A 25,493-nucleotide genomic window follows, 5' to 3' on the forward strand; every position below is an offset into this window, starting at 1 on the left:
ACTGTTTATTTAAAGGAGAAAAACTATTTAAAGGCTAGAAGAGGTTAAGCTTACAAGCTGGGAGGTCAAAGATGATGTGCTGGAGGTGGAACTCACCGTAGGAGACCAGGAACACAGACACAAGGCCTGTCAGCATTACAGACTGAACCCTGTAGGGAAACAAAGCAGGAATAAGAAATAGGAAGATGGAGCGATGGAGAGAAAAAAGAAAATGCTGAAGGATAGATTTTCATTTAGCATGAAAACAAAGTAAGGTTGTGCAAAACTCAGTGTTTTATGAGTCACTGATTGATTACTATCACTCAATCTAAAAAGGTTTTTCAAGAACAGATATGGGAAAGCAGTGGGAGTAGAAGGAATGCATTCCAGTTTTCTGCAGGAAGGGCACTGGAAGAACTGGACCGACTTCTCTGCAGACGTAATCATCTGACATAAAAACCTGGGCTGTTACAACACAAGACAATGACAGTTCACAACCGCTTAATACCATTTAAGTGCCAAGAGGTTGGTGCCTGAGGACAGGTTGAAGGTAGCTCACATTTACTTTAACTTGCTCCAAGTTGCAACATATGTAACCATGAGCTGCTCCAACAAGACACTTTCTCATGGAGTCTCTGAAAAACTCATACAGTTTCTAAAGTGTTCATCTCACAAAGCTTTCAGAAGGCAAATAAACACATAATTTAAAAAAATAAGCCAATGTTTATGTCTGTCTGTGAGGTACGAAATTTTTACTGTGCAAAAAGGGATCTCTGACTCATTTGGACCAGTGAAACGCAGGACCAGTGAAACTCAAATTTCTTTCAGAGAAAAGAAGTTTAACAGCACATTTAATCCTCCAAAGATCTTAGAAGGTTTTTTTAATGCAATTATAAGAGAATTTCTCTGTTTTTCTACATACTGTAGTTAATCTATAAGTATTGTTCTTTGGACTTAAATTGTAAGAAATAAATGTGTAAAATTACAGAAATGTTCTGGTAGCTTTTTTCTCCACTTTGGACCCACTGAATAAAGCTGAAATCTTCCACAGTAGAAGTTTTATGTCATTTAATTGTTTTCTATTACTTAATTACTTTGGTGTAGTATGAATGTTCATGGGAGTCATTTTTTTATTAGTAGGAAAAGCAATAAAAATTATAAGACTGTCCAAAATTCTTTCTCTTCTTCACATTTTTCAAAGCTGTCCAGTGGCCAAATTCTTGCCCCCGGGTCTTATGTTTGAGATCGTCAGACTACAAGTTTGTGGATACAAAATCAAAAACTAGTGTTGCTACTTCTGCATATGCAGCGAGCTCTTTTCAACACCCCACGAACAGAAGATTAGAGAACAGACAGTAATACTTACATTGTAGCGGTCATCACGAGAGCATGGACCACATAGGCTTTGGCTGTGGTGAATCTCACTGAGGACAGAAAAAAGAGACACAGCTGTTTAAGGTGCTTGGATCTCCAAAGGGACTGTGAGTCAGGACTTTGTCGTGACCTGAATAAATAGTGACAATTAAAAGTCTTTGCAAAAGGCAGAGCCAAGGAGATTCTAAATGCAATTTTTCTATTAAAAAAAAAAAAAAGGTCTCTCGCTGATATGAGCACCTCCCTCTCTCCCGCCTCACACTCAACTGTTTTTCATTCATGAAACACACCAGGCAGGAGGAATGAATATTACAGGGAGATCTTTTCTGTATTTTGCCCATGTAACTGTTCACTAGACGTCGTGAATATAGATGTTAGATAAAAATAGGCAATTTGCTTTCTTTTCTCTCTAACAGAAATATAATCAAATTCAGATGTTTTCTGTTTATTTTTTTTCCATCGACCATCATCGTGAAGCTTTCCACTTCTGCTTGTTTCTGTGCCAAACAAGAGCAGCGAGGCAGTAAATGAATACAATCTTTTAATTCAGTGATACACCAACCCCAGACACACAGCGTCCTGGTGAAAAACAACACCACAGATGCACAGCAGGCACTGTGCGTTTGGTCTGAGTGTAATACTTACAGCACTTCTGTACAATACATCCAGCACTTCTGGATGGATGCAAACTGCATTTCGTTGCCTTGTACTTGTGACATGTGCAATGACAATAAAGTTGAATTCTATTCTATTCTAATACACCAATCATTAGCAAGCCAATCTGTGGCCAAATATGTAAGGATCCACTGAAAATAAGAGCAAACTGGCCGACAGGTTTGTTATCTGGTGGAAACAGACCATAAAGGATTCAATGAATTCATGTAAAGCAGAAACATCAGTAGAGGAAGCATCTCATCTATTTAAAGGCACGTATACACCTGCCATCACCTTCATGTGATTCTTGGAACAGCTTTGGGGAAAGTCTGTTATGCAAAGCATTGTTATCACTTCAGTATAATTACTGAAAGAATCATCACAAAGGTTTCAGTTTCACGTTAACCTAACAGGAATCCTTTATGACGATATTACTGTATTTAACTAAAATTTCCCCCAAAAAACTCCAAAATTTTTAATGTTAATCCAATCCAACAACTTATGCTGTGCATTTCCTTTTTTTTTTTAGCAATTTTTTATTTTCTTAACTTACAGGGAAAAAGGTAACTCAGTTCACAAAAGCTATGGTGGGAGTAAGACTGCATATAGTGTATCTCAGTTATTATAAAAACAGTGCTCATGGCAGGGTCATGAAACACTTGAAGGCTTAAATGTTGTAGAGACAGATTTCTCACCCACAGTCATTTGCATGTGAGATGGAAAACAAGGATTCCCTGCTTGCATCCATGTTACAGCATGTGGAATTTGGAGCCAGGATGTTAACATATGTTGAGAAACTTCTATGGACAAAATAGTGAAATAGGAATGTGCCATGCATTTAATACCTGCATCACACTCCGTCGCACAGAAGAATTCAACACTGACACGATTCTCGCTGATTTGCAACACCTCCTACAAAGACTTCAGATTAATCACAGATGTTAATAGGATCGCAGTCACGGTGTAAACAAACTCCTCTACCATATCACAGTGTACTGATTCGTTAAAGTATGCAGGCCTACCAAGAACCAATCAAAATCTCAAAATCACAAAAAGATTCTTCCAAAAACAATAAAGTAATGAATTCCATGTGATCAGCTGTTGCACCATCTTAAAACAGGATAAATAAATCGTGCATAAATACACACCCACGGCGTCGGAAAAAGACGTGAATGTGTTCAAATAATCCTACCTTTGCCCAGCGTGCAACCAAACATGTGCAGCAGAGAAAAAGCTCAGCTGTCAATAAAGTGATGCTCACTCATCATCATCATCATCATCATCTGCAGGTGGAACTGAGCAACTCAGGGCTGTTATTCATGCCCTTCTTCCTACTCTGAGCACTGTTGCCCCCCTTCTTTGGAAACAATTTAGATCAAGACGAGCATCTGAAACTATTTTCCACTTGCAGGACTCCTATCCGTGTCCTCCAGGGACTCCACCTCGCCAGCTATTCATCCATGTCTGACTCACACCCTGACTGAAGCTGCTTTGCACAGAGGCGTGCAGGGGCTTGTTTCCTCCCCTCCTTCCCATCAGCAGCCACAAAAGCAGGAACATAGTTTCTGCCAAGCTGCATCACAACAAGTTTAAAAAGTTTGGCTATTCCATTCTTAGACACTTTACAGAAAAATGTGCTCTGGAACAAGCATATCATAAAAAGTTCAAGTGAAAAAAAGTGAGAAATTAAGAGAAACTAAGAGAAAAGTTAGAGATGATGCCCAGAAATCACAATCTAAGAGAAAAGTAATAAAAGGCATTTATTATCAGGCAGCAGGTACAGAAATGACGGAGGGGGAAACACATGCCACTAAAAAACGTTAAAGCTGTCAGTTTGTCAGAAGTGGGCGAGTTAACTCAGCAGTTATTCCTCACTTCTGTGTGGAAAAATAGAGGACCGCACAGGAGCGTGAAAGGTCACAGGCAGAAACACGATCGGACACGGCTTTAGTAATAACGAGAAAGGGTTCTTACGTCGCTGCCGAAGAACTTCGTGTGCGCTTCATTCAGTTGAATTTAATCCTTTCTGAAGACCTGCGCGCCTCTATCACAGCTCACTCCCCGCTAACTGAGACCGAGGGTAGCGATCAGGATTTCCCAGTGACAGACGGGCAGTTTCCCCTCCCTCTCGCAAAACGAGCCGCTGCCCAGAACGAGATTGAAGGCGGCTGAAACAGCTAAAGAGCCGAGGGAGGAGGGAGAGCCTCCAGTGCCCGGCCCATCGTGATGCGTTCAAGACATCTGCGGGAATCCCACAAGAATCTACTACGCTGCTGCTCAAGGTCTAAACTCGAGTGCAGTTTTGAAATAATTTAACCCTCCTCCATTATTATATTGAATATAAAACATGCTTTGTAATAAGTATGACAAGATAAATGGAATCATTTGTTTAAAGTTAAAACTGACTAAATCCATCTATCTATGGATGAGTCTAGTTTATGCGTCTCTTTAGCCTGCCATATGTTTACAGATAGGGTAACTACTGTATCTGGGAAGTCTTTCACACCAATAACTGGAATACTGAAAGCCACTTGCACTCGTGGGCCATGAAAATGTGCAAAACGTTAATGACTTGGTTTGCCCTCTCCTTCCAGGTTTTCATTCCATTAAAAGCCCATAAAGTGTGTGAGCCAAGTAATTTTTTGCATATCCAAAATATCTGAGTGAAGCAGTAACTTGCTTTCTCTAGTCACGGTTCCGAAGCACCACTGTTATTAATTCTTCTGCTGTGAACCTGAATCTCAAACCTGAGTTTGAGATATATGTTAACTTTACAGTAAGCACTTGTTATACCCAGTGTTGGGACTAACGCGTTATTAAGTAACGCGTTAGTCCCAACACTGGGTATACCCGAGGGCTAAGCATCACACAGAATAAGGGCTTGTCTGATCCCTGCGCTCAGAGGGTCTCGCTAATAATTAAATAATTAATTATTTAATTATGAATAATTATTATGAATAATTAAAGACAGAGAATAAGAAATGTTACACCTGGGAGAAATTAACGGCTTTACAAGAGCACCATCACGAGGTTTTTTTTTTTGTTTTTGTTTTTTGACAGTAAGTTTGTCATTGGCCTTATGCGGTGATAAGCAAATTTTACTCCCTTCTTCTTGAGTAAAAAAAGAAAAAGACTGTCACTAAAGCACAAGTGAAACTGAGTCTGCTGATTGTATATGTGCAAACAGTCCAGTAGCCTACTTAGGGTTATTGTGACATGCAGCTTTTTCCTTTAATTTTGAATTACCTTAACAATTTCTTCTAGTCCTGGAAAAAAGAAAAAAGTTTCCCTGTCCACACCACGAAGTCAGCCTACTTTTCCAAATGCAAACAGGCAGTCTGTTATTTGAATGGAAGGTATGTCTGTATTATGATTAACTATACAGGGCTTTCACAGCAGTGAATGAATTTGTTGTTCTGAGTGATGTAGCACACAAGTGAAAATACAGAACTTACTTTATATGTAATACCCGCTGTTCATTCATTGCCCCAAATGTGCCCCAAACAGACCACGTGGTAAATACACAGGCATGCTTTAATTTTCTGATTTGGCACTGTTTAAAACGTTTTGCAATACACCAGGTTTCCAGGACATCGGGACACTTTATCAGTAATCTTAATTCTGGCTGTATCCTGTCTGTCACGTGCATTGCAAATGATATTAAATGTAATGTAATAGCATTCATTAATCAGCGGCTGCCAAACTGACCAAAGCATTGTAGCTACATTTGTGGCAGCGCATGAAGTGAAACATAATGCTACTAATTAGTATTGCAGTTGGAATATGTGGTTATTGAGTTGACTAGTCTGTCTATAGGTGTGAATTCTAATTAGTTTAATTTAGAATCTGAGACATATGATTATATTCACTGTGACATTTCTTAAGGGGCACAGTGCGTGGGTGTATGTGAATAGTGTGACGATCCACAGTCCACTTGTGACTGTTAAGTCATTTTTCGGGTTCCAGTTTGCTTTTTAGATTTGATTTTTCTGAACTCTGACTAGGCTTAGGTAAGCCCAAGAGCAGCTCGGTTTCAAGCTGAAACTGCTCTCACATTACAGTTGATTGTGCAAGCAAATTATTGAGAAACATAATTGTGTTTCCTTGTGACAGTGACCTTTAGTTATCATAATCACTGTCACAGTGATTATGTGACAGTTTTTTTTTTTTTCGCCTGTCCTGTTTGGCTCTTTTGCCATCAGAATTATTGTCTAAAGGTGAAGAAAGATGCCCAACGGATTTACTTTACCAAATGGACCATCCCAGCCTTGCCATAATGGTCTATTTGATTCACGTTTTATTATTTATTTTATTTTATTTTCACTTGTTAAATACGAGACAGACTTCACTGGGGAAAAGAAAGGGGAGAAAGAAAGGGAAAGAAAAACAGCAGGGAAGAGGGACGGGGATAAAGGGCAAAAAACAAAAACCAACAAAATAAGCAGACAAAAAATACAAATATCTGGATCACCTATTGAAAAAGAAAAAAAAAGAGAACAAGCAGAAGAAAAAAACAAGAGCAACATAATAAACAACATCACGATTATCTATGTGAATATAACAGTAAATACTAAATATTAAACATTATTGTGCAGCACGTAAGATCGACAGCGCACAGTGTGCTTTGAGGTAGGAGCCAAAAAGGGTGTAGTTTGTGTGTGTGAGTCCCCGTGTGTACAGCTGTGAGCATGGACGCGCTTGTATTTAAAAGGTTCCTTCATGTAATGATCTGCTAGATGGTGTGGGGAGCCACAGCCCCGTCCACCAGGGCATGAAGCAGGTATGAAGGAGCTCAAGACTCCAGACATCCAGAGGCTCTCAGAACACAAGAGACCAAGGAAGACCAACAGAGGGGCAGCCGCGCCACTGTCCCAGAAAGAGCTGAGGAGAGTCCCAGATGAGGGCTCACTCAGCAGCCGCAGCGGCCAGCTCCCCCGCTGACCCCAGTAGGCACCCCCATAATCTACAACCCGCCAGGGAGAGAGGGCCCAGGCCCCTCCGGACCGGGGCCTAGTTCGGCAGCGCCGCCTGGCCCCACAGAGCCCAGGACAGCCGACCCGACCCCACCACAGAGAAAACTGCACCCACCCCGTCATCCACTCATCTTCCAGACTACACAAGACAATAGACGCCCAGGCTGAGATCTTCCTCCACCTCTCCTGCATCTCCTCCTCCTGCAGAGAGAGTTCCTGAAGAGAGGAGACCTCCTGCAAGATGTAACAGCCTCCCCCACCAGTTGAAGAGCCCCACAGGTGGCTCAATGAGCCGGCGGAACCCTGCACCAGGGCTGGGCCCCCATACACCCACCCACCCACAACCCTGGCAACACACCAACCGGGACCCAATCCCCCAAGGCCAAGCCAGGGCCCCAGCCCAGAGATGGAGCGCCCCCAGAACCTCACGCCTGTCCCGGACCCACCCAGGGGCAGCCATGCTACCAGGTCAGTAACCCACGTCTGTCAGCACAGACCCTCCCCTAGCCCCGCTGCACGCAGCCACGAGGAAACCGTCACCGGAGAGCCAACAGAGCCCTTAACAGGCCATGACCGCAACCCCGGGTTGAACCCTCCAAGGAAGATGCTCCTGGCTTTTCATTTCCAAATGATACTTTCAGCTGCAACGTTAACTGATTAAAGGCTTTTGCCTCAGTTTCACATCCTTCAAAGCTGCATGGAGAACTATGACGTTAATTAGATGTTTATTATTGTTACAGCGACGACAAGAAAGGTTTTTTGGTTTTACTCAAACCCTGACATTTAGGTGAACACAAAATATATGCAGTAATACACTCCTTTGAATCTTGTTCAGGAGGTAGGGACAACAATGATATGTGAAAGACTCACTGAGCAAGGCTGGAAATGCTTTTCAAAGATATCAATCCATCAATTTTAGCGTAAACACTGCAGAGAAACTTTAGAGCAGAGAGGACACTGAAAAGCTAAAATAGGCTAACAAAGACATTCACACTTACATTCTTATATGCCACATCATCTGACTCGCATGCCTTTGGATTTTCACAGGGAAATGGAGCATGTGGATGATATCCAGAGCGACATGAGGAACAGATTAAATGTTGTCAGAGACTGCAGCTGGCCCAGCAGCTCTTTACTGAGTGGCAGGAAGGACGGATGTGTCAACATGTGCGTAGTAACGTTTGCATCTGGGGACTAAATGACAGATAATACCCTCACAAATATAGTAGTGCTAGTGTGCATGTGTATGTGTGTGCCATAGTGAGATAGTGCCTGCAGTCACTATAAGCCATTATGACGTAGAAAGGATGCGTCACTGCATAAACCGCCTTTGCAAAAAAATGAGGAGATTAATTTGCAAGGGGAGTTCCTTGACCTGCGTCATGATAGAGGTCCATCACCTCGCTTTCACAGCCCACCGGTCTTTATGGAGATTGATTTGGCTCATTGTTTTCAGCAGCCTGCGCTGCACTGTCGCTATACTATACTGCAGGGATGCTTGGAAGAATCTGGTTTCACACATTCAAAATCCACCCACATGAGCGTCAAACAGGAGTAAAAGGACGAGAGATGACAAGTATGTTTGGTTTTCCTGCTGCTGCATTTGTCTTTAGTTACTTTTTGTCAATTTATGTGAGAAAACATATGATTCAGCTGCTTGATGGAAAACAAGTGTAAAATGCTTTTTTCCTACTTTTGGACCATTTTTAAATGGTAAATGGTCTGTATTTGTATAGCGCTTTACTTGGTCCTAAGTACCCCAAAGCGCAAATGTTTGAATAGTGTTATTCACACTTACAGACGACATTACTCATAAAGACAACATGCTTTGGATTGTGGAAAAACAGCAAACTGCTGCCAAAGTTAATAGCTTTTTTTAAACCCAGATCTCTTCAGCGCTTCAGCTGACATTCTTGCTGTTGGGGATATTTGACATTTTTCATGGCACTTTCAAAGAAAGTTAGTGAAAAATTAGATGTGTAGTGTCTGACATTGTACATAAAACTGGGTTAAAATCTAAGGTTCAGTGATTAACAGACCAGTGGAAAGACAGCCTCACCAAAAGCATGACATCATCCTCTGGAATGACATCATGCTAACGTGTGTGCAGCGGTGACAACACCAACTGGTATGCTGGTATTAATAAAAATAATCTAATTATAAATCTAATTTTTAAAATTACAAGCTCAGCATCTGATGAGTGACAGGAGCAGTTTCTTTGTTCTTTTTTTTTTTACCACAAGGATCCGGTCTGCATGTGCTTTCTGTGCTGATGTTCAGTCTTTGAGGTGGTTGCTCTTTGTTGAGGGGATTAGACAAACCCTGATGTTCAGTAAGAAAAGGAAGAAGATAACTGCTCCTACATGCATCGCATTACCATGTGAGTAATTGTTCCTTATACAAACTGAAACGACCACTATTACTATTAAACTAATGCACATCACATCATGGAACACATTTTTTTTAAAATATAATAGAAACCTCAACTAAAATCCACCAAAAAAAAAAAATCTCAGTTGATCTAATTGATCAATATCTTTTAATAGTAAAAAGTTATTAAAAAAACAAAACAGAAATGTCACAAATAGTTTGACGTGACGCCATGCACCATCTCACCAACAAGCCAAATGCTGTCAGAGAAGGGGGGGATCAATCCATGTCCGTGCTGCTTATGTCCACATGAATTGTTTGTTGTACAATATTTTGTATGAGCCACTAAAAAGTAGGTGGATGACCTGACAAGAGATCTACAGTATCATTGCTGCAGCAGATGAGTCACACACGGTCTCAACATTATGAGTGGATGCTGTCTAACAAACACCCCCCAGTGGCTTGAAGCATAAAGATGCCTCTGCGTCTCACAGGTTGGGAAGCCATTCATGAATAGTTAAACACATGGCATGCTGAAAAAACCTTTGGGGAGGAGATTGCATAGCGAGAGGATGAGGTCATCCTTAAGTCTGGTAAGGATGATGTCACTTGAGGGGAATGATATCATCTCTTCATTTTAAATGCATGATGTACATGTTTTCATCCCCTTCTACGTGAATTCAAATCACATTCAAAGAGTGACTTCAAATTCATGCTTGCTTTGTACCCTAGCTTTCCATATTAAGCTGTGACCCTTGCATCTATAATTTCAGCATGAAAGAGAGGAAATAAGGCAGGAAATAGAAACAGATAAATCGCTATTGTTAGAGTGTGTGTTCCACAGAAATTACTCATCTGCCATGTTTTTGTTTTCAGCTATTCTCTGGAAGGAACCCGTTTGCAGTTGGCAGGAAGGCTTATCTTTCTATAGAAATTTTATACTTCTTCAGTATTCTTAACTGTGAATTTTAAAGGAGTAAAGAGAAGACAAAACAAAACACAACTCACAAACACGCGTTGTCGTCCTGGAGCTGCTTTTTCTTGGAAAGAGAGAGCGATAGGGCAAGAGGCCAAATTATGCAGAGCAAGAGGAGCAACAGTAAACTGTGTAGATATGTGCATTAATTCATTATTTATTTTCTACACTTCTTGTGTGCCATAAGTGATCCCATAGCATAATATAATATATAAAATATTGTGTATATTGCATTGTTGTGTCTATTAGACCCCATTCCCGCAAGACTGCTCAAAGAAGTCCTACCATTAGTTAATACTTCAATTTTAAATATGATCATCTATCTCTAGATATCGCTTAGTACTGCACTCCTTTAAAATGGCAATAATTACACATTTACTTGAAAAGGCATCACTTGACCCAGATATCTTAGCTAATTACAGGTAGTTGTAAAATAGCTGGCTGATCATCTGCAGAGGAATGGTTTATTTGAAGAGTTTCAGTCAGGCTTCAGGGCTCATCAAAGTACAGAAACTGATTTAGTGAGGGTTACATGTGGTCTTCTTATGGCCTGTGACAGTGGCAATAAGAAGGATCAAATCTGTGCTTCTCCAGCTAGACCTCAGTGCAGTGTTAGATACTGTTACTGTTGACCACAGTATTTTATTATAGAGCATGCTGTATGAATTAAAGGTACTGTGCTGGTTTAAATCATATCATAGACTCTAATTTGTTAATGAGGAGTCCTCTTCACACACTTTGTTTAATTATGGAGTTCCACAGGGTTCTGTGCTAGGAACAATTGTGTTTGCATTACATATGAGGTTTCTTCCTGTTAAAAGGGGGTTTTTCCTCCCCACTATTGTCAAGCACTTGCTCAAAGGGGTCATTCGATTGTTTGGGTTTTCTCTGTATTATTGTATGATCTTTTCCTTCCAATATAAAGCACTTTGAGACGAGTGCTGCTGTGATTTGGTGCTATATAAATAAAATTGAACTGCATTGAATTGTTGCCTTTTAACAAGAAGATCCTGGACTCTAATTCACTATCTGGTCTGTATGCAGTTTGCATGTTGTCCCCGCATTTCGGTGAGTTCTCCGGCTTCTTCCAACAGTCAAAAGACAAACAGTTAGAGGGGTTGGGTTAACTTATGGTTTAAATTGGTCATAGGTGTGAGTGTGATTGGTTATCTAGGCCTGTCGTGACTTGTCCAGGGTGTACCCTGCCTCTCACTCCATTGCAGCTGGGATAGGCTCCAGCCCCTCTTGGAACCCTAAATTGGACAAGTTTGGAAAAATGGATGGACGTAATATAACTAATTTATTTATTATATGGTATTTTCCACTGGGGAAATTTTCGGCCCATGCTTACGGGAATACATTTTCCCTTCCAACTCCCATCTTGAATTTTCTAATTCTAAAGATGTGAATGAGTATCTGTGCAGTTCAATACAGAGCATCAGATGTTTTTAGTGTGTTTGTGCTCAGTGTGCAGAATATACTGTTGAGCTCTCTGTTTTCATGTCTGTGGAAGGTCCTTGGACTGGACATCCTTGTTTCCACTGGCATTTTGCCCAGGCCACACTATGAATGTCCCTGTTAGAAACGCAGTCACGCCTAGCAGGCAGCTGCCTTGCTGCTGAGCAGAACAAATCCTGAAAGTTTGCCAAACACACACCTTTGCCCTCATGGGTTTTTTTTTCTGAAAAGACATGACCACTCAGTAGTTGAGGGCACATGCTTGTTATATCATGAATTTGATTCTTCATCATATGTGCAGCAGTGTGTACTGACAAAAGCGTGCTTTCCCAGTTCACAGCTGTAACACGTGTTTCCTTACGGGATGTGCTGGCAGAAATACAAGCTGACACTGCTTCTGTCATTAGCTCTTGTTTGTACAGCCAAAATCTAAAATAAAAACAGGCCAATCTTTGGAAGCCACACCAGCAGAATATTACTAAGACACATGCTACCCACCTGAACATTGTTGAGACAAGCACACAACACAGTCTGGAATGTGGGGCCTCCCTGCTGCTGCGGAATCAGGGCGGTCTGCTTCTCCCCACCCCAGGGAAAAGGGTAACACCACCTGCAGTTTCCCCCTCCAGGGGCAAGGGTACCTAGACCCAGGGCTTAGAGTACGCTTGGGGAGTGTGATTGTGTGTACAATGTCTCTCTATGTCCATCTCCACGTTGGGTGAGTGTTGAGTAATTGCATATGAGAGCATGAGGGTGGGAATGGATGTTTGTATCTGTGTGTGCCTGTTTGTCTGTGTCCATATGTCAGGTTGGGTATCAGACGCCACCTCTCTGGGGACATCCCAGGTCCTCCGAGGTATGAAGGTCTATCTCCCCCCACCACTTCCCCTGCCAGTGGCAGACGCCCTCAGACATCGGTGCGTTGGTGGTTCTTTGTGTCTGGGGATGGGCACCCAGGTACACACCGGCTCACTCCTTGGTGGCTGCTTGTCGGGGCCTGGAGCCTGGGGCCCGCTTGGGCCACTTCGGGGGTGGGGTGCCCTCAGCCTCTCGGCCTCGGGCTCGGTCACTCTGGCACAGCTGGCTGCCAGCGGAGCTCACGGGCACGTCACTGCAACCCCTCCTGGCTTCTGCTCCGCGGCTGCTGAGTGACCCCTCATCTGGGACTCTCCTCAGCTCTTTCTGGGATAGTGGCGCGGCTGCCCCTCTGTTGGTCTTCCTTGGTCTCTTGTGTTCTGAGGGCCTCTGGATGTCTGGAGTCTTGATCTCCTCCATACCTGCTTCATGCCCTGGAGGACGGGGCTGTGGCTCCCCCACACCCTCTAGCAGATCATTACATGAAGGAACCTTTTAAAAACAAGCTCACAGGTGTACACACGGGGACTCACACACACAAACTACACCCTTTTTGGCTCCTACCTCAAAGCACACTGTGCGCTGTCGATCTTACATGCTGCACAATAATGTTTGATATTTAGTATTTACCAGAGGTGTGGACTCGAGTCACATGACTTGGACTCGAGTCAGACTCGAGTCATTAATTTTATGACTTTAGACTTGACTTGAAAAAATGTTCTAAGACTTGTGACTTGACTTGGACTTTTACACCAATGACTTGGGACTTGAATTGGACTTGAACCGGTTTACTTGAAAAGACTTGATATTTTACCCCAAATATAAAATTTAACATGCATATTATATAGAGATTGAAAATGTGACGTCATTCACGGGTAGAACCGCAAAGGATTCTGGGAACTCGTGGCAAGCGGTACTAGCGCACGCAGGCTTTCAATTAAAATCAGTCACACAGCGATAAAAAGAAACACAAAAATGTCAAGAAGCTGTTGTATTATTAACTGCAATAGCCGGTCGCATGACAGCCACGGGAAGCCGACGGGTAAAGAGATCGGTTGTTATCGGATTACGTCGTTGAAGAGAAATTGTTCAAGCCATGTTTCCAAAGTAACAAAGACGCGACGGATGGTCTGGATTGCAGCCATTCAAAGACCAAATATAACGTCCCAGAACACTCCAGCTCACAGGTTAGTCTGCTCCAAGCATTTACACGAAGGTCAGTCTGCTGTTGTAGTTAATGCGTCATTTTCATAACATAATTGGTGATATAGGTTACAAGCAAGTCTGGCGCTGAACAGAAATTGTCGCGCTATGCTCCTTTATTTATTGTGCATAAATAGTGAATTGTCCTGACACAATATTGCGTTTCGCTTCTGTTATTATGGTACATTGACAAAAACATATACTTTTATTCACAGGATAAAACAGGTTTTTTGTATCACTAATTGCCCAGTATGATTACAGCATACAGTATTATTGTCACTGCTACATTTCTGTGATGCTACCAGAAATTATTTCCACTACTAATTAATTACCGTTGAGCTCAAAGGTCCTATTAATAAACGGTTAAGGAATGTGTATTTATGACGACAATTTGTGAGACTGGTAAACTTATGATACGTACGATGGTCTTTCGTTCTACACGGTGCATTTCAAGGTCCTGCACCCATCCGTCGGTAAACTGTACCTGGGCTTGTTGCAGTGACCTGAAGTTACTAAACTTCATGAGTGTATGCACTCACTCCAAGAACCGTATGATTATAAATATGCATATAAATATGCTACGATGAGATAGCTGACTTCATCTAACTAGCAAATGTTGTCCAGGCTACGTTGGTGATGCAGTTTTTTTTAATGTGTATGATATTTTTGTCATGCGATTTTAAAGCTGGTCCTACAAACGCATCCAAGAATAACATGCAGCTTATCTCAGAACTGTCGGTGAAAATTATTCTTGGAGCTAGGTTTAATTGAGCTGCATTTTAAAGAGGTGCAATTTCACAATTTGTGTATATTTTCAAAGTTCACTATTTTGTCATGTGTTGAGAAAAACACAGATTTTAAAATTACATGGTCTAATATTTACATTTAGCATATAACTGCAACATTATTTTTTCATTATTTTTTTTTAAAGACTCGAAAGGACTTGAAATTCAAAGTTTCAGACTTGTGACTTGACTCGGACTTTTACACCAGTGACTTGAGACTCGACTCTGACTTGCCTGACATTACTTGAGACTTGACTTGAGACTTGAGGATAAAGACTTGAGACTTACTTGAGACTTGCAAAACAATCACTTGGTCCCACCTCTGGTATTTACCGTTATATTCCCATAGATCATCGTGATGTTGTTTATTCTATTTATTCTCGTTTTCTTCTGCTTGTTTTCTTTTTTCGTTCTCAACAGGTGAAATTTAAAAAGTATCTACTGTTATCTACTGTTAGCTAGTTAATTGTAATGGTGTTGTTTTTATTATGTTGCTCTTTGTTGTTTGTTTTCTCTTCTGGTTTTTTATCTCCATACAGGTGATCCAGGTGTTTTGTTTGTTTTTCGTTTTTTTTCTTCTCCCCTTTCTCACCCTCTCTTCTCCCTTCTATTTTTTTTCTCTCCCTCTCTTTCCCTCATTCTTTCTCCCTGTCCTATCCCCCAGTCATGTCTGTCCCGCCTTTAAAAAACGAAAATAAAATAAATACATAATTATAATAAAGGTCAATCAAATGGACCAATATGGCAAGGCCATGATGATCCTAAAGATCCAAACGGGACAGGCAAAAAAAAAAAGCACACAACACACTGCAACACAGGCACTCCCTGATGGCACTAGCCTATCCCAGTGTAGGTAATCTGAAATATTTTGACATTGTTATTTTTTCACTTGCGCTTTATTTTCTCTTCAGAAATGTGCAAGTGTGTGGCACAGCTGCACATTAGATGCAGTGTCTGCCACTTCTTTTTTTTTTTTTTTTTTGCCTGTCCCGTTTGGCTCTTTTGCCATCAGAATTATTGTCTAAAGGCAAAGAAAGATGCCCAACGGATTTACTTTACCAAATTGACCATCCCAGCCTTGCCATAATGGTCCATTTGATTCACCTTTTATTGTTTATTTTATTTTCACTTGCTGAATACGGGACAGACTTGAATGGAGGAAAGAAGGGGAGAAAGAAAGAGGGAAAGAGAAACAGCTGAGAAGAGGGACGGGGGAGAAGGGCAAAAAACAAAAACCAACAGAATGGGCAGGAAAAAAAAAGAAAAGAAAAAAAATGCATATATCGATCACCTGGATCACCTGTTGAGAAAGAAAAAAGAAAACAAGCAGAAGAGAACAAGAGTAATAGAACAAACAACATCACAATGATATATGGGAATATGACAGTAAATACTAAATATTAAACATTATTGTGCAGCAATAATTTAGAAGTGTCTGCCACTTCTAAAAGAGACTGGCAAAGAAAATAGCCAAGAGGCAGAAAGAAAGTGTGAGTCAGGCAGTCCAGCTCAGCCAGTCACTTATGTGCACAAAGCCCCAGAAACAGCTCTGGGTGCCAATATACTTTCACTGAATTTGCAACAGGTGACGAAGCTTTCAACATTAAGGCCTCCTGGCCCACTCATAACACTGTTGAACCATTAAAAAAATAGATTTAGCAAAAAAAACCCAAAACAAAATAAAGATGTACCTTGGGCTCAATGGTGTTATTGCAATGTGTTTCTGCTCTTTGTGCTCTTTGATTGGTCGATAAATTGACTAACATTGGAAACAGTCATTTGTTTCTAGCTTTCTGTTCTTATTTTCTTACTTTGGTGACCCTCCTGTGTTTTTGTTGAACAGATTTGCCTTTGTGCTGCTACACAGATGGAGGTCGATGATATCATGTGCACAGTTATGACGTAATAACCCCACCCGCTCTGAACAGGTTGTGTTGTGCGTGTGTGACAGAGAGAGAGAGAAAGAGCGCAAGAGAGAGTATTAGTGTGCAGCCCTCAGGTCTCACAGGAGTCATTGAGAGAGCTGCAGCGAATACATTTCATTCGATTTGTAAAGATCTGTGCTCCTCAGCTGGCACAAACACCGCCTGGAAAACAAAAAGCACTGAGTTATTTTGTGTGTGTGTGTGTGTGTGTGTGTGTGTGTGTGTGTGTGTGTGTGTGTGTGTGTGTGTGTGTGTGTGTGTGTGTGTGTGTGTGTGTGTGTTGGGGATGGGGGGGGGTGGAGCGGGCATGATGAAAAACCAGTGACTGCCAGATGTAAGTGGATCCATCTGGCTGTGACACCAGGAAGGCTTGAAGATGAACTCGCGTGGGGTGGAGCTGTTTAGCATCAGAGGCCATAGCAAAGGCCTTGGGGGCCCAGTTGAGATGAGTATTGCCTACTCATCTTGTAGTCGTGTCTTTCTTTTTTTCTATCACCCTCTCTGTCCTTTTCCCTCTGGCTCCTACAAATCAGCGCACAGTCCGCAGCAGCAGGCATGACAATGTGCTGACACGAGAACACTGTACTGACTCTCACTTTGTTGTCCATTCTGCCAGAACCACATCATCAGCGCCTGATAGAATGACTTATAAAACCACAGCCTTTCTCTGGTGCACAGTTTCACTCTTATTTCTGTGCACACATGCGTGCGCGCACACACACACACACACACACACACACACACACACACACACACACACACACTGTGTTTTCATGTCTTGTGGGGACATCTAATTGACATAATGCTTTCCCTGGCCACTTACCCATCAAAAATGAATGCCTAACCTTAACCCAAATGTAACCCTGACACTGAAACCATATTTTGAGTCTCAAAAATGCCTTCAAACTCGTGAGGACCAGGATTTTGTCTCCATAAGGGCTGTTGGTCCCCACAAGTATAGTAAACTTTGAATTTTTGGTCCCCACAAAGACATGAATACACACTCACACACACACACTGACACACTGAGCCAGTGTGTCGCTGATTCTGTCCAAAGTAAATTATGTTTTCAGACACTCACACAGCTTCTCTCTTACTTTTTCCTTTGAGAGACGAGAAACTCTTTAAAGGATCATTTCTCTTCTTTCCACCTTCCAGGGCAGAACACAAATATGGAAAGAATTAGCGAGAATAGGAGAAAAGAGGATTCCCAGAGCAAAACTTGTGCGTCATCAGATTTGATTATCTCGAACCCGGTGCGCTGGCCCTCGCGGCAATAGTGATAAAACAGTAAAGAAGTGAAGTGGAGTCAGGCAACAAGACCAGTAGTTGACTATCATCTGACGTCTAATATCATGACAATGAGTCTTTTGTTTCCTGCAGTGATTTAGTATTTTAAATCTTTAAGTAGACTTTCAGGCTGAATAAACTGAAACAAATTGCCTGTCATTCCCAAGTCATGTTTGATCAAATAATTTATACTACTGTATTGTTTAAGCACATACAGAACTCATTGAGATCAAATCAGATTGTCTCTGGTGTCGGCTTTGGCAACTTAAACTCACACACACTCGGGGAAAAAATACTCCAGTTCCAAGGGAACATTTATGAAACAGGTGTGTGGCACTGGTAAAAATTCAGTCTGTGCAGCATGAACATATTGTAAAGCAAGTTCACATAAACCTAGACTTAGAGCTTTTTATTGTCATTGTGCAGTTTATTGCATAGCGAAATTGGTTAGCTGGATCACAAAGGTGCAAAAGTAAGAAGAGAAAACGATATACAACGAAGGGAAAAAATAAATAAATAATAATAAAAAAATAAAAACCAATATATATGTATACATATATGTGAGTGAAACTGTATACATGATGTATGCGTAAGAAACATTGAAACAGAAACATTGTGTGGCTGTATACAAGGGCAGTTATAAAATGTAATAAATACATAAATAAGGGTGCAGGGGCTATGGTCATTTAGGAAATATATAACTCCTCTACTTCCTTCTAACTCAAGAAAGCCTACAGATAGCTGCAAAAGCAATAAGAAAGGGGAAACCGAGCCCATGCAGCATTGTTTCCCTTGGCCTGTGCCCAGCCAATTTTTACATATTGAGAACACATTATTGTGGACAGAAGGGCTATAACAGAAACATTAGTAGTAGTTGTAGTTGTTTACTGATTAACTAAGACTATCGATCAAACATATCTAGGAGGAAAAAGTAGCAACATGCCAGTGAGGAGTCTTCACAAACAGCCCAAGCAGGCAACAAAACTGGGTTAGAGTGTTTCTAAAAAGAAGCTAAATGTAATTCAGTCACTTCTCTTTTTGTAACACCAGCTCTGTTGTCTGTCTAGTCACTCCCACACTCATTAGCAGCTTCATTTTCTATGTTTAACTCTAGAACTCTGCTGTCCTGCTGCTGGCCTGTTAAAACTACCTGCTTTAAAATATTCGCCTGTTTTTGCTCAGCAGCAAAGCTTCCATTTCTCCTTAATGCATTTGAGCATGTGCAGTTTTACTAAGATGGCTCAGATTAACAACAATAGATTTTTGGCGGGCTGATGTCAACGCAGAAAAACTATGTGAGGACAGGTTCTGAATTACCAGGCCTCTTTTTTTGACTTTGTTTCAGAAAACACAGATGTTGACGTCTCTATGACAGATTGTAAATATTCGACCTGAATAATGTGAAACACGTCAAGATGACCTTACACAGTGCGTAGCTGAAAGGTTACATTTGTTAACAAATGGCTCTTTGAGGAAGTTCTGTGAGAAGTAAAGCAGCAACAAACACACAGACATTAATCCAACAAAATCTAATACCAAAGTCTCTGCACATAAATAAATAATATAATCAGGTCAACAGAGGAGCCTTCATCGCTGTCATCTACGCTGCTCTGCATCCTGCACCCCTGACTGGATACTAATAGGTAGCTAAGCAACTGCTGAATGCTAATGGCAAACCTAATGTCAATAAACATATCCAGGGCCATTTTTACTGAATACATGACACTAAAGTCTTTATCAACTCAAATTAAACTGGAAAACCAGGCTATCAGTAAGTGTAAATGATACTCACTCACTCTGTGCTGCTGATTTTGTGTGTGGCAAGCCTCCCATAAAATAGCAGCTTTAGGATATAAAACTGGAATAGACTATTGAAAAGGTAAAAGCCAATAAAAAAAATTAAAGAAAACCACTCTCTTCCTTTTGCACTCCACATAAGCACAGGAATCTGCACCACAGTCATCATGAAACTATAAGTACTTACAGGAAATTAAAGTTTGAAACAGTTAAACCAGGGGGGGGCGAGGAGCTCCGATAAATGCTGGAGTTTGTTTTATATCAATAAATCAGAATCTTGTGTTTACCAACAGTTTGGCTTAATGTCCACAATTCCCCCAGTTTTTCAGTTGCCTGTATGTGAGTTTCTTTTTCATTCTTAAGGTACTCGTGTTAAATTAGTCAGCTGCAAGCTGTCAAGTGCACGCAATAACATCCTTGTGGGTTTCTGTTTGAGTAATGCCTTAATGTCTCACTGCATCCGTTGAGCACCACTGAGAGCATCACTTTGGTTGTTATAACGCCTCGCAGGGACGTATCATTTGAGATGCAAACTTTCTTCCAGTGCCATCCTGAATGAATGCTCTATATCTATTCTTTCAAATCAAATTCTCCTGGCGCAGGTCATAGAATCCCCTTTTTTATTTCAGTGTTTTCCAAGCAAAATGGCTTATTGAACCTCGAGTTATATTTGCAGTCTGAAGCTGTAAACCATTGAGGCTATCGGTTCAGTTTCAAACTCATTGTCATTATAATCAAGCTTTCCTCCAGGCTTAGAGTGACATTTAAAACATAAAAACTGTGTAAATAATCATTTTTAATAAGAGTAAAACACTTACTGCAACTCACTGGAACTGCAACACTTACAGTAATGGAAGGAACAAAACTTCTAACCAACGTATTTTTTCACCTTTTTGAGTATAGCTTGACCTTTCCTATGGCGTTCAGCAGTGACTAAGCAGAGCTTGGTAGAAATCAGTATGTGCACGTGTAACTGCACATGGGTTTGTGTGTGTTATCAGAAAACAGATTATCAGAAAAATAAACGAACCACGTCACATAACAGCCTTAATAGAAATTGTGGGTGCATTAGTGTCCGAGAAAGAGGAACAGTGTATGGGTGCCTGTAAATGGCATATAAATGAACGAGCAAACAAAACGAGGACTGCGATAATGGCAGAAAATGGAAAAAGTGAAGCCGAAGCAACACAGAGAATGAAGCAAAGCACAGAAACTCATTTCATTATATTTATCTACTTGGAAAAATATATATATTTTCCAATAAGTGAATACTGGGTCATGCCTTCCTTCCTAGAATATTTGCACCTCTACATAGCTAAAAGCATTAGCATCATATCACACTGACATAAACCGATATAAACTCATAAACAGGTGGGATGAAGTATTTTGTTGTGGGACGCGCAGCACCGGAACATTTGGTGATCATATACTTCAAGCTGCTGATTCACAGGAGAGACGGAAGACAAGCAGACACACTGAGGCATGGGAACATCAGAATGGTACGCTTCAAATTAGCGTCCTGATGAATGCCAGGACCAAAGGGTTCTCAGCAGAGCAATGCACTGTAACAAGATGATCAAAGGTATTCACATCATCCATCGGGGGTTTATCTGATCGGGGTTCTCCAAAAGAAGTAAAAGTTTCTTTGTTTTGTTTTTTCAACTTAAATTTGCTGCATATATGTCAAATTTTATCTTCCCATATCCTTTTTAGACAGGAAGGATTTGTATTTCAAATAATGCTTCCTAGGTTACTTTCTTTTTTTCCATCTAATCTCTTGCTCATCCTTTGCATCTGTCAGCTTTCAGACTAAACAGAGCTGTGTGTATCCACACAGAACTCCCTCACACACACACACAGAGTTTATCTTAATGTTTACACCGCGGGCGGGCGGGCGGGCGGGCGGACGGACGGATAGATAGATAGATAGATAGATAGATAGATATTATTTAGACAACTGCGTTTCAAGTGAGCAAACAGCATCACCATGGAGATGTCCGTAACCATTACCTCACCTTTTGCTCTCAAAATTTAAATAACAGAGTTTGTGCAGCTGGCTTCATTCTGCATCCAGCAGAATAGCCACAGCTCTTATTGCTAACACAGAGTGAAAAACTATAGTGGCTCCTTCTCCAAACGCCAGCTACTAAAGTGTCGATCGAAGCCAGACAGTTTCTTGCCTCAGGCTTGTCTGAAATAGTTGTGTGACATGGGCACCTGATCTCAGCCTAAAAAGCACGAGTATAAAAATGTTAGTGTTTTCACTGCTGAAGACACAATGCTCCTGATGTGAATCTCCACGCACATTGTTTTACATAAATGAAATGTGTTTGCCATCCAACCAGCAACAGAGCCATGCTGCCAAATTTACAGTTTTTTCTGATTGCTTAAGCACATTTTTTGTAACTATTGGCTAATTTTGCAAAACTCTACACACAAATAAGAAAACCTGTCACCCAATAATCAAAACATTGTAGTTCTCTTGCAAAAGCAAACACAGCTAGATTAACTCTTCACACCTTCGTAAAAATGGTGTTTCCGTATCAAACAGTACACACAAGCCATCATCTACTAAGCACACAATGCGCCAACTGCACACTGATGGTATGAATACAAAACACATCTGGCTTTTGCTTTCTCTGCGCACAAGGTAGGCTATGTCAGTTTGAGCTCATACTTCTGTCATAGATCCATAAGCATAAAGGGATCCAAACTTCAAGTACTGGTGTTTATTCAAACACATCAAAACAAACACAAGTGTTTATTTCCAAGTATAGGATTATTTGCAATCGCCATAATGACTATATGGGTTACTTGGTCTGCAGTGAACATGCTTCCTCTGCCCCAGCATCTGGTCATCTAGCAATTCTGTAAAGTAACAATTTCAGTATTTTCACATCAATGGTATTGGTGTGTTTCTCATTGGCATACGGCAGTGCTACAAATCTTTGTGCGAAGTGACTGTACTGACCGATTCTCATTTCAATATGTCCTTATGGTGCTTGCTACAGTGTAGCGGCTCGAGTTAGGCTGGACCCGTTGGCCAGCTACCCTCAGGGTCATTCCACGGTTGATTACATGGTCCACTATTGTAGCTCTGATGTCATCAGCAATTCTATTTCTTACTCTTCCTACCCTTCCTCTCCCCCCCTCCTCATCTTCCTCTCCCCCCTCCTCATCTTCCTCTTGCTCCTCCTTGTCCTTGTCGTCCTCTTCATCCTACTTCTTCACCTCCACGTCCTCTTCCTCGGCCTCCTCTACTTCTCACTCTTTCTGCTCCCTCCATTGTACTCTGCACACACAGCTTACCTGTATTATAGTGCTTAGGCTGATTGCAAAGTGAACTAATTATCTAAAAAAGTTTTCACATGTGAAAGTGTGCCAGACAGTTGGCAAATTAGTGTTAATGATAGCCATACATGTGTATACTTTTGCTAGGAGTGTGTTGGAAATTTGAGTGTTGTGCAGTGAATTGTGCCTACAGTTTTGCAAAGTGTGTGTTACAAAATTGCAAACTGAGTGCAAAGCAGTTTTTGTGCTTTTAGTTTTGCAGACTCAGTGAGTGGTTTTGCTATAAGTCTGAATAGTTTTAGAGATTGTGCTACAGGAATCACAGTTAGGGTTTAAGCATTCAGAAAAAACTGTATTTCCAAGTCAAAACGAAATAGTAATTTCATTGAGGAAAAAAAAGAAATCAGTCTACATCGTGTCGTCTCTCTGGATCTGGCCACAAAATTTTTTCTACATCACATGAAATGTCCTCTAGTCGAAGGCACTGGGGAAAATATCTTCTGGACTTTTACATCTATGGTATTGTTGTGTTTCTCATTAGAATATGGCAGTGCTACAGATCTTAGTGCAAAGTGACTGTACTAACCGATTCTCATTTCAAAACGTCCTTATGATGCTTGCTACAGTGTAGCGGCTCAGTTTAGGGTGAACCCGTTGGCCAGCTTCCCTCAGGGTCATTCCACGGTTGATTACATGGTCCACTATTGTAGCTCTGATGTCATCAGCAATTCTATTTCTTACTCTTCTTACCCTTCCTCTCCCTCCCCTCCTCGTCCTCCTCTTGCTCGTCGTTGTCCTTGTCATCCTCTTCGTCCTACTTCTTCACCTCCACGTCCTCTTCCTCGGCCTCCTCTACTTCTCACTCTTCCTGAATATATATCTGAATATCCCATCATTTCCTGTTTTATTTTGTAATTGTAGCAGCCCTTGGCATCAAGAACGACAGAAGAGTCTCTAACGGGTGCAGCCATTTATTTCCTCACCACACACGGCTCATTCTCTGGACGTTGAGCACCGTGAAAACTATAAAATAAGAAAAAATTGATACCCGTACAGTACCCTTTGAACTATAACAATGAGCTTAAGTTAATTCAGGCAAGTTCAAACAAGTAATTCTGAGATATACAGTCACAGATTAAATAAAACAAAAGGGGTTACTTCAAACAGCATCAAGGGATTACACAGTTCTGTTAAATAAAATATAACAACAGATCATCTCTCATCACATACCTCAGTCCGCTTGCCAAGGGTGCAAAACTCCGGTAAACACTTAAACACTTCGGCCCGTTTCTCATGGGGTGCTGCTAGCTTGCATGACACACATGTCTAGATGGACTTTGTACAACTTATTCCTGCCGCGACAGACTGCTCTATACGCGTTACGGTGCATGCCTCTGATCACATCTGTTCTTAGTGCGACTGCGCATACAGTTCCGACAACCCCCGCAAGGATGACTTATGGTACAGATCAGCGGTTCATTACAGTAATCCTTGGTTCTCATGCATCCTAGCTAGTTTAACTTTGGTACTTTGCTCTTTTACCAACAAGTTTATCCCCCATCTTTCCCCTGTTCCTAATTATTCCTCCTAGTGCAGCTCCCAGATGGTCATTACCCTCTGCAGTCTACTTTTCCCAGTCTCTTTTTGTTTAGTTTTCTTGGGTTTTTGCAATTGATCTATTCAAATATTTTTCTTTTCATTCAAATACCAACTCACTAGCCTCCTAAAGCGAACACTACTACACTTTTGCTTGTGTCAACGCACAGATTGAAAACAATTCAATCCCACTTGATTTCTGGCCACAGGTGTAAGTGTGCCACTAAAATTTGGAGAGAAAATAAGTAAGAACACAGCGGAGCTCTGACATTTTATCAAGACAGAAAGTTTGTGGTGATTAATTAAATTAAAGTGAGGCAGAATGAAAGAAAGTGAGAAACTGTACATATAAAGACCGAGGGAGGGGAATGTACCGTTTCAGTATAACAAATGGAGCGCAGAGTGATGAGAAACACAAGGGAGATCAACCATGTATGACAGTTACTTCTCCAAACAACCAACCAACGAACCGTCAACACAAAATCAACTTCAGTGACACGGGCGGCCTTTGCAGTCTGTCAGGCTTCATACAAGATTATGTTCAGTCTTATGAAATGTTGCGGTGTTTACAGTTACTCACCAGCAGCCCCACACCACCAGATATCCAGAAGTGAAAGATAAAAAAGTTTGTTTCCAGCTGATACGGCCAACATTTGAAGTTGGACATTTTAAAGTCCCACACGGAGAGAGAGCGCTTTATGCGGAGCAACATGTCGCTAGGCATCAGGTGCTATTTCTGATACAGGCTATCAGAATACACACCAATCCCTCACAACACCACACACAGGACAGGGTGTAAATACACGAGACAATCATCCATGTAACTGTTGGAGTGGGTGCCACTCAAGTGTAGATGGCACTGAGGATAAAAGCCATCTCTATTTTTGTGTACATGTAAGTGGACTGGATGTGTAAGCCTCTAGCTGTGGGCACACAGAGATCTCAGTGACAAGCCTACCTTCTGTGA

The 25,493-nt window shown here is 41.3% G+C and overlaps 1 protein-coding gene across 3 annotated transcripts in view; it reads right to left on the reverse strand.

Annotated features, from left to right (window-relative positions):
• lepr (leptin receptor) overlaps positions 1–25,204 on the reverse strand; it is a 44,545-nt gene extending 19,341 nt beyond the window's left edge. Inside the window, exons 1-3 of one of the 3 annotated variants that reach the window (XM_004568898.5) lie at positions 25,107–25,204; positions 1,346–1,403; positions 97–149 (exon numbers count right to left, since the gene is read on the reverse strand). In XM_004568898.5, coding sequence (XP_004568955.2) covers positions 97–149; positions 1,346–1,403; positions 25,107–25,179 — 184 coding nt within the window. In that variant the 5' untranslated portion in view covers positions 25,180–25,204. Of the gene's footprint in view, positions 1–96; positions 150–1,345; positions 1,404–3,981; positions 4,171–7,978; positions 8,050–25,106 lie in introns of those variants that run through there. The other 2 variants (XM_004568900.3, XM_004568899.4) reach the window with 2 other exon arrangements.
• Positions 25,205–25,493: the final 289 nt, after the last annotated feature.

The sequence above is a fragment of the Maylandia zebra genome, linkage group LG17 (genome assembly GCF_041146795.1).
Source record: "Maylandia zebra isolate NMK-2024a linkage group LG17, Mzebra_GT3a, whole genome shotgun sequence".
Classification (NCBI taxonomy): domain Eukaryota; kingdom Metazoa; phylum Chordata; class Actinopteri; order Cichliformes; family Cichlidae; genus Maylandia; species Maylandia zebra.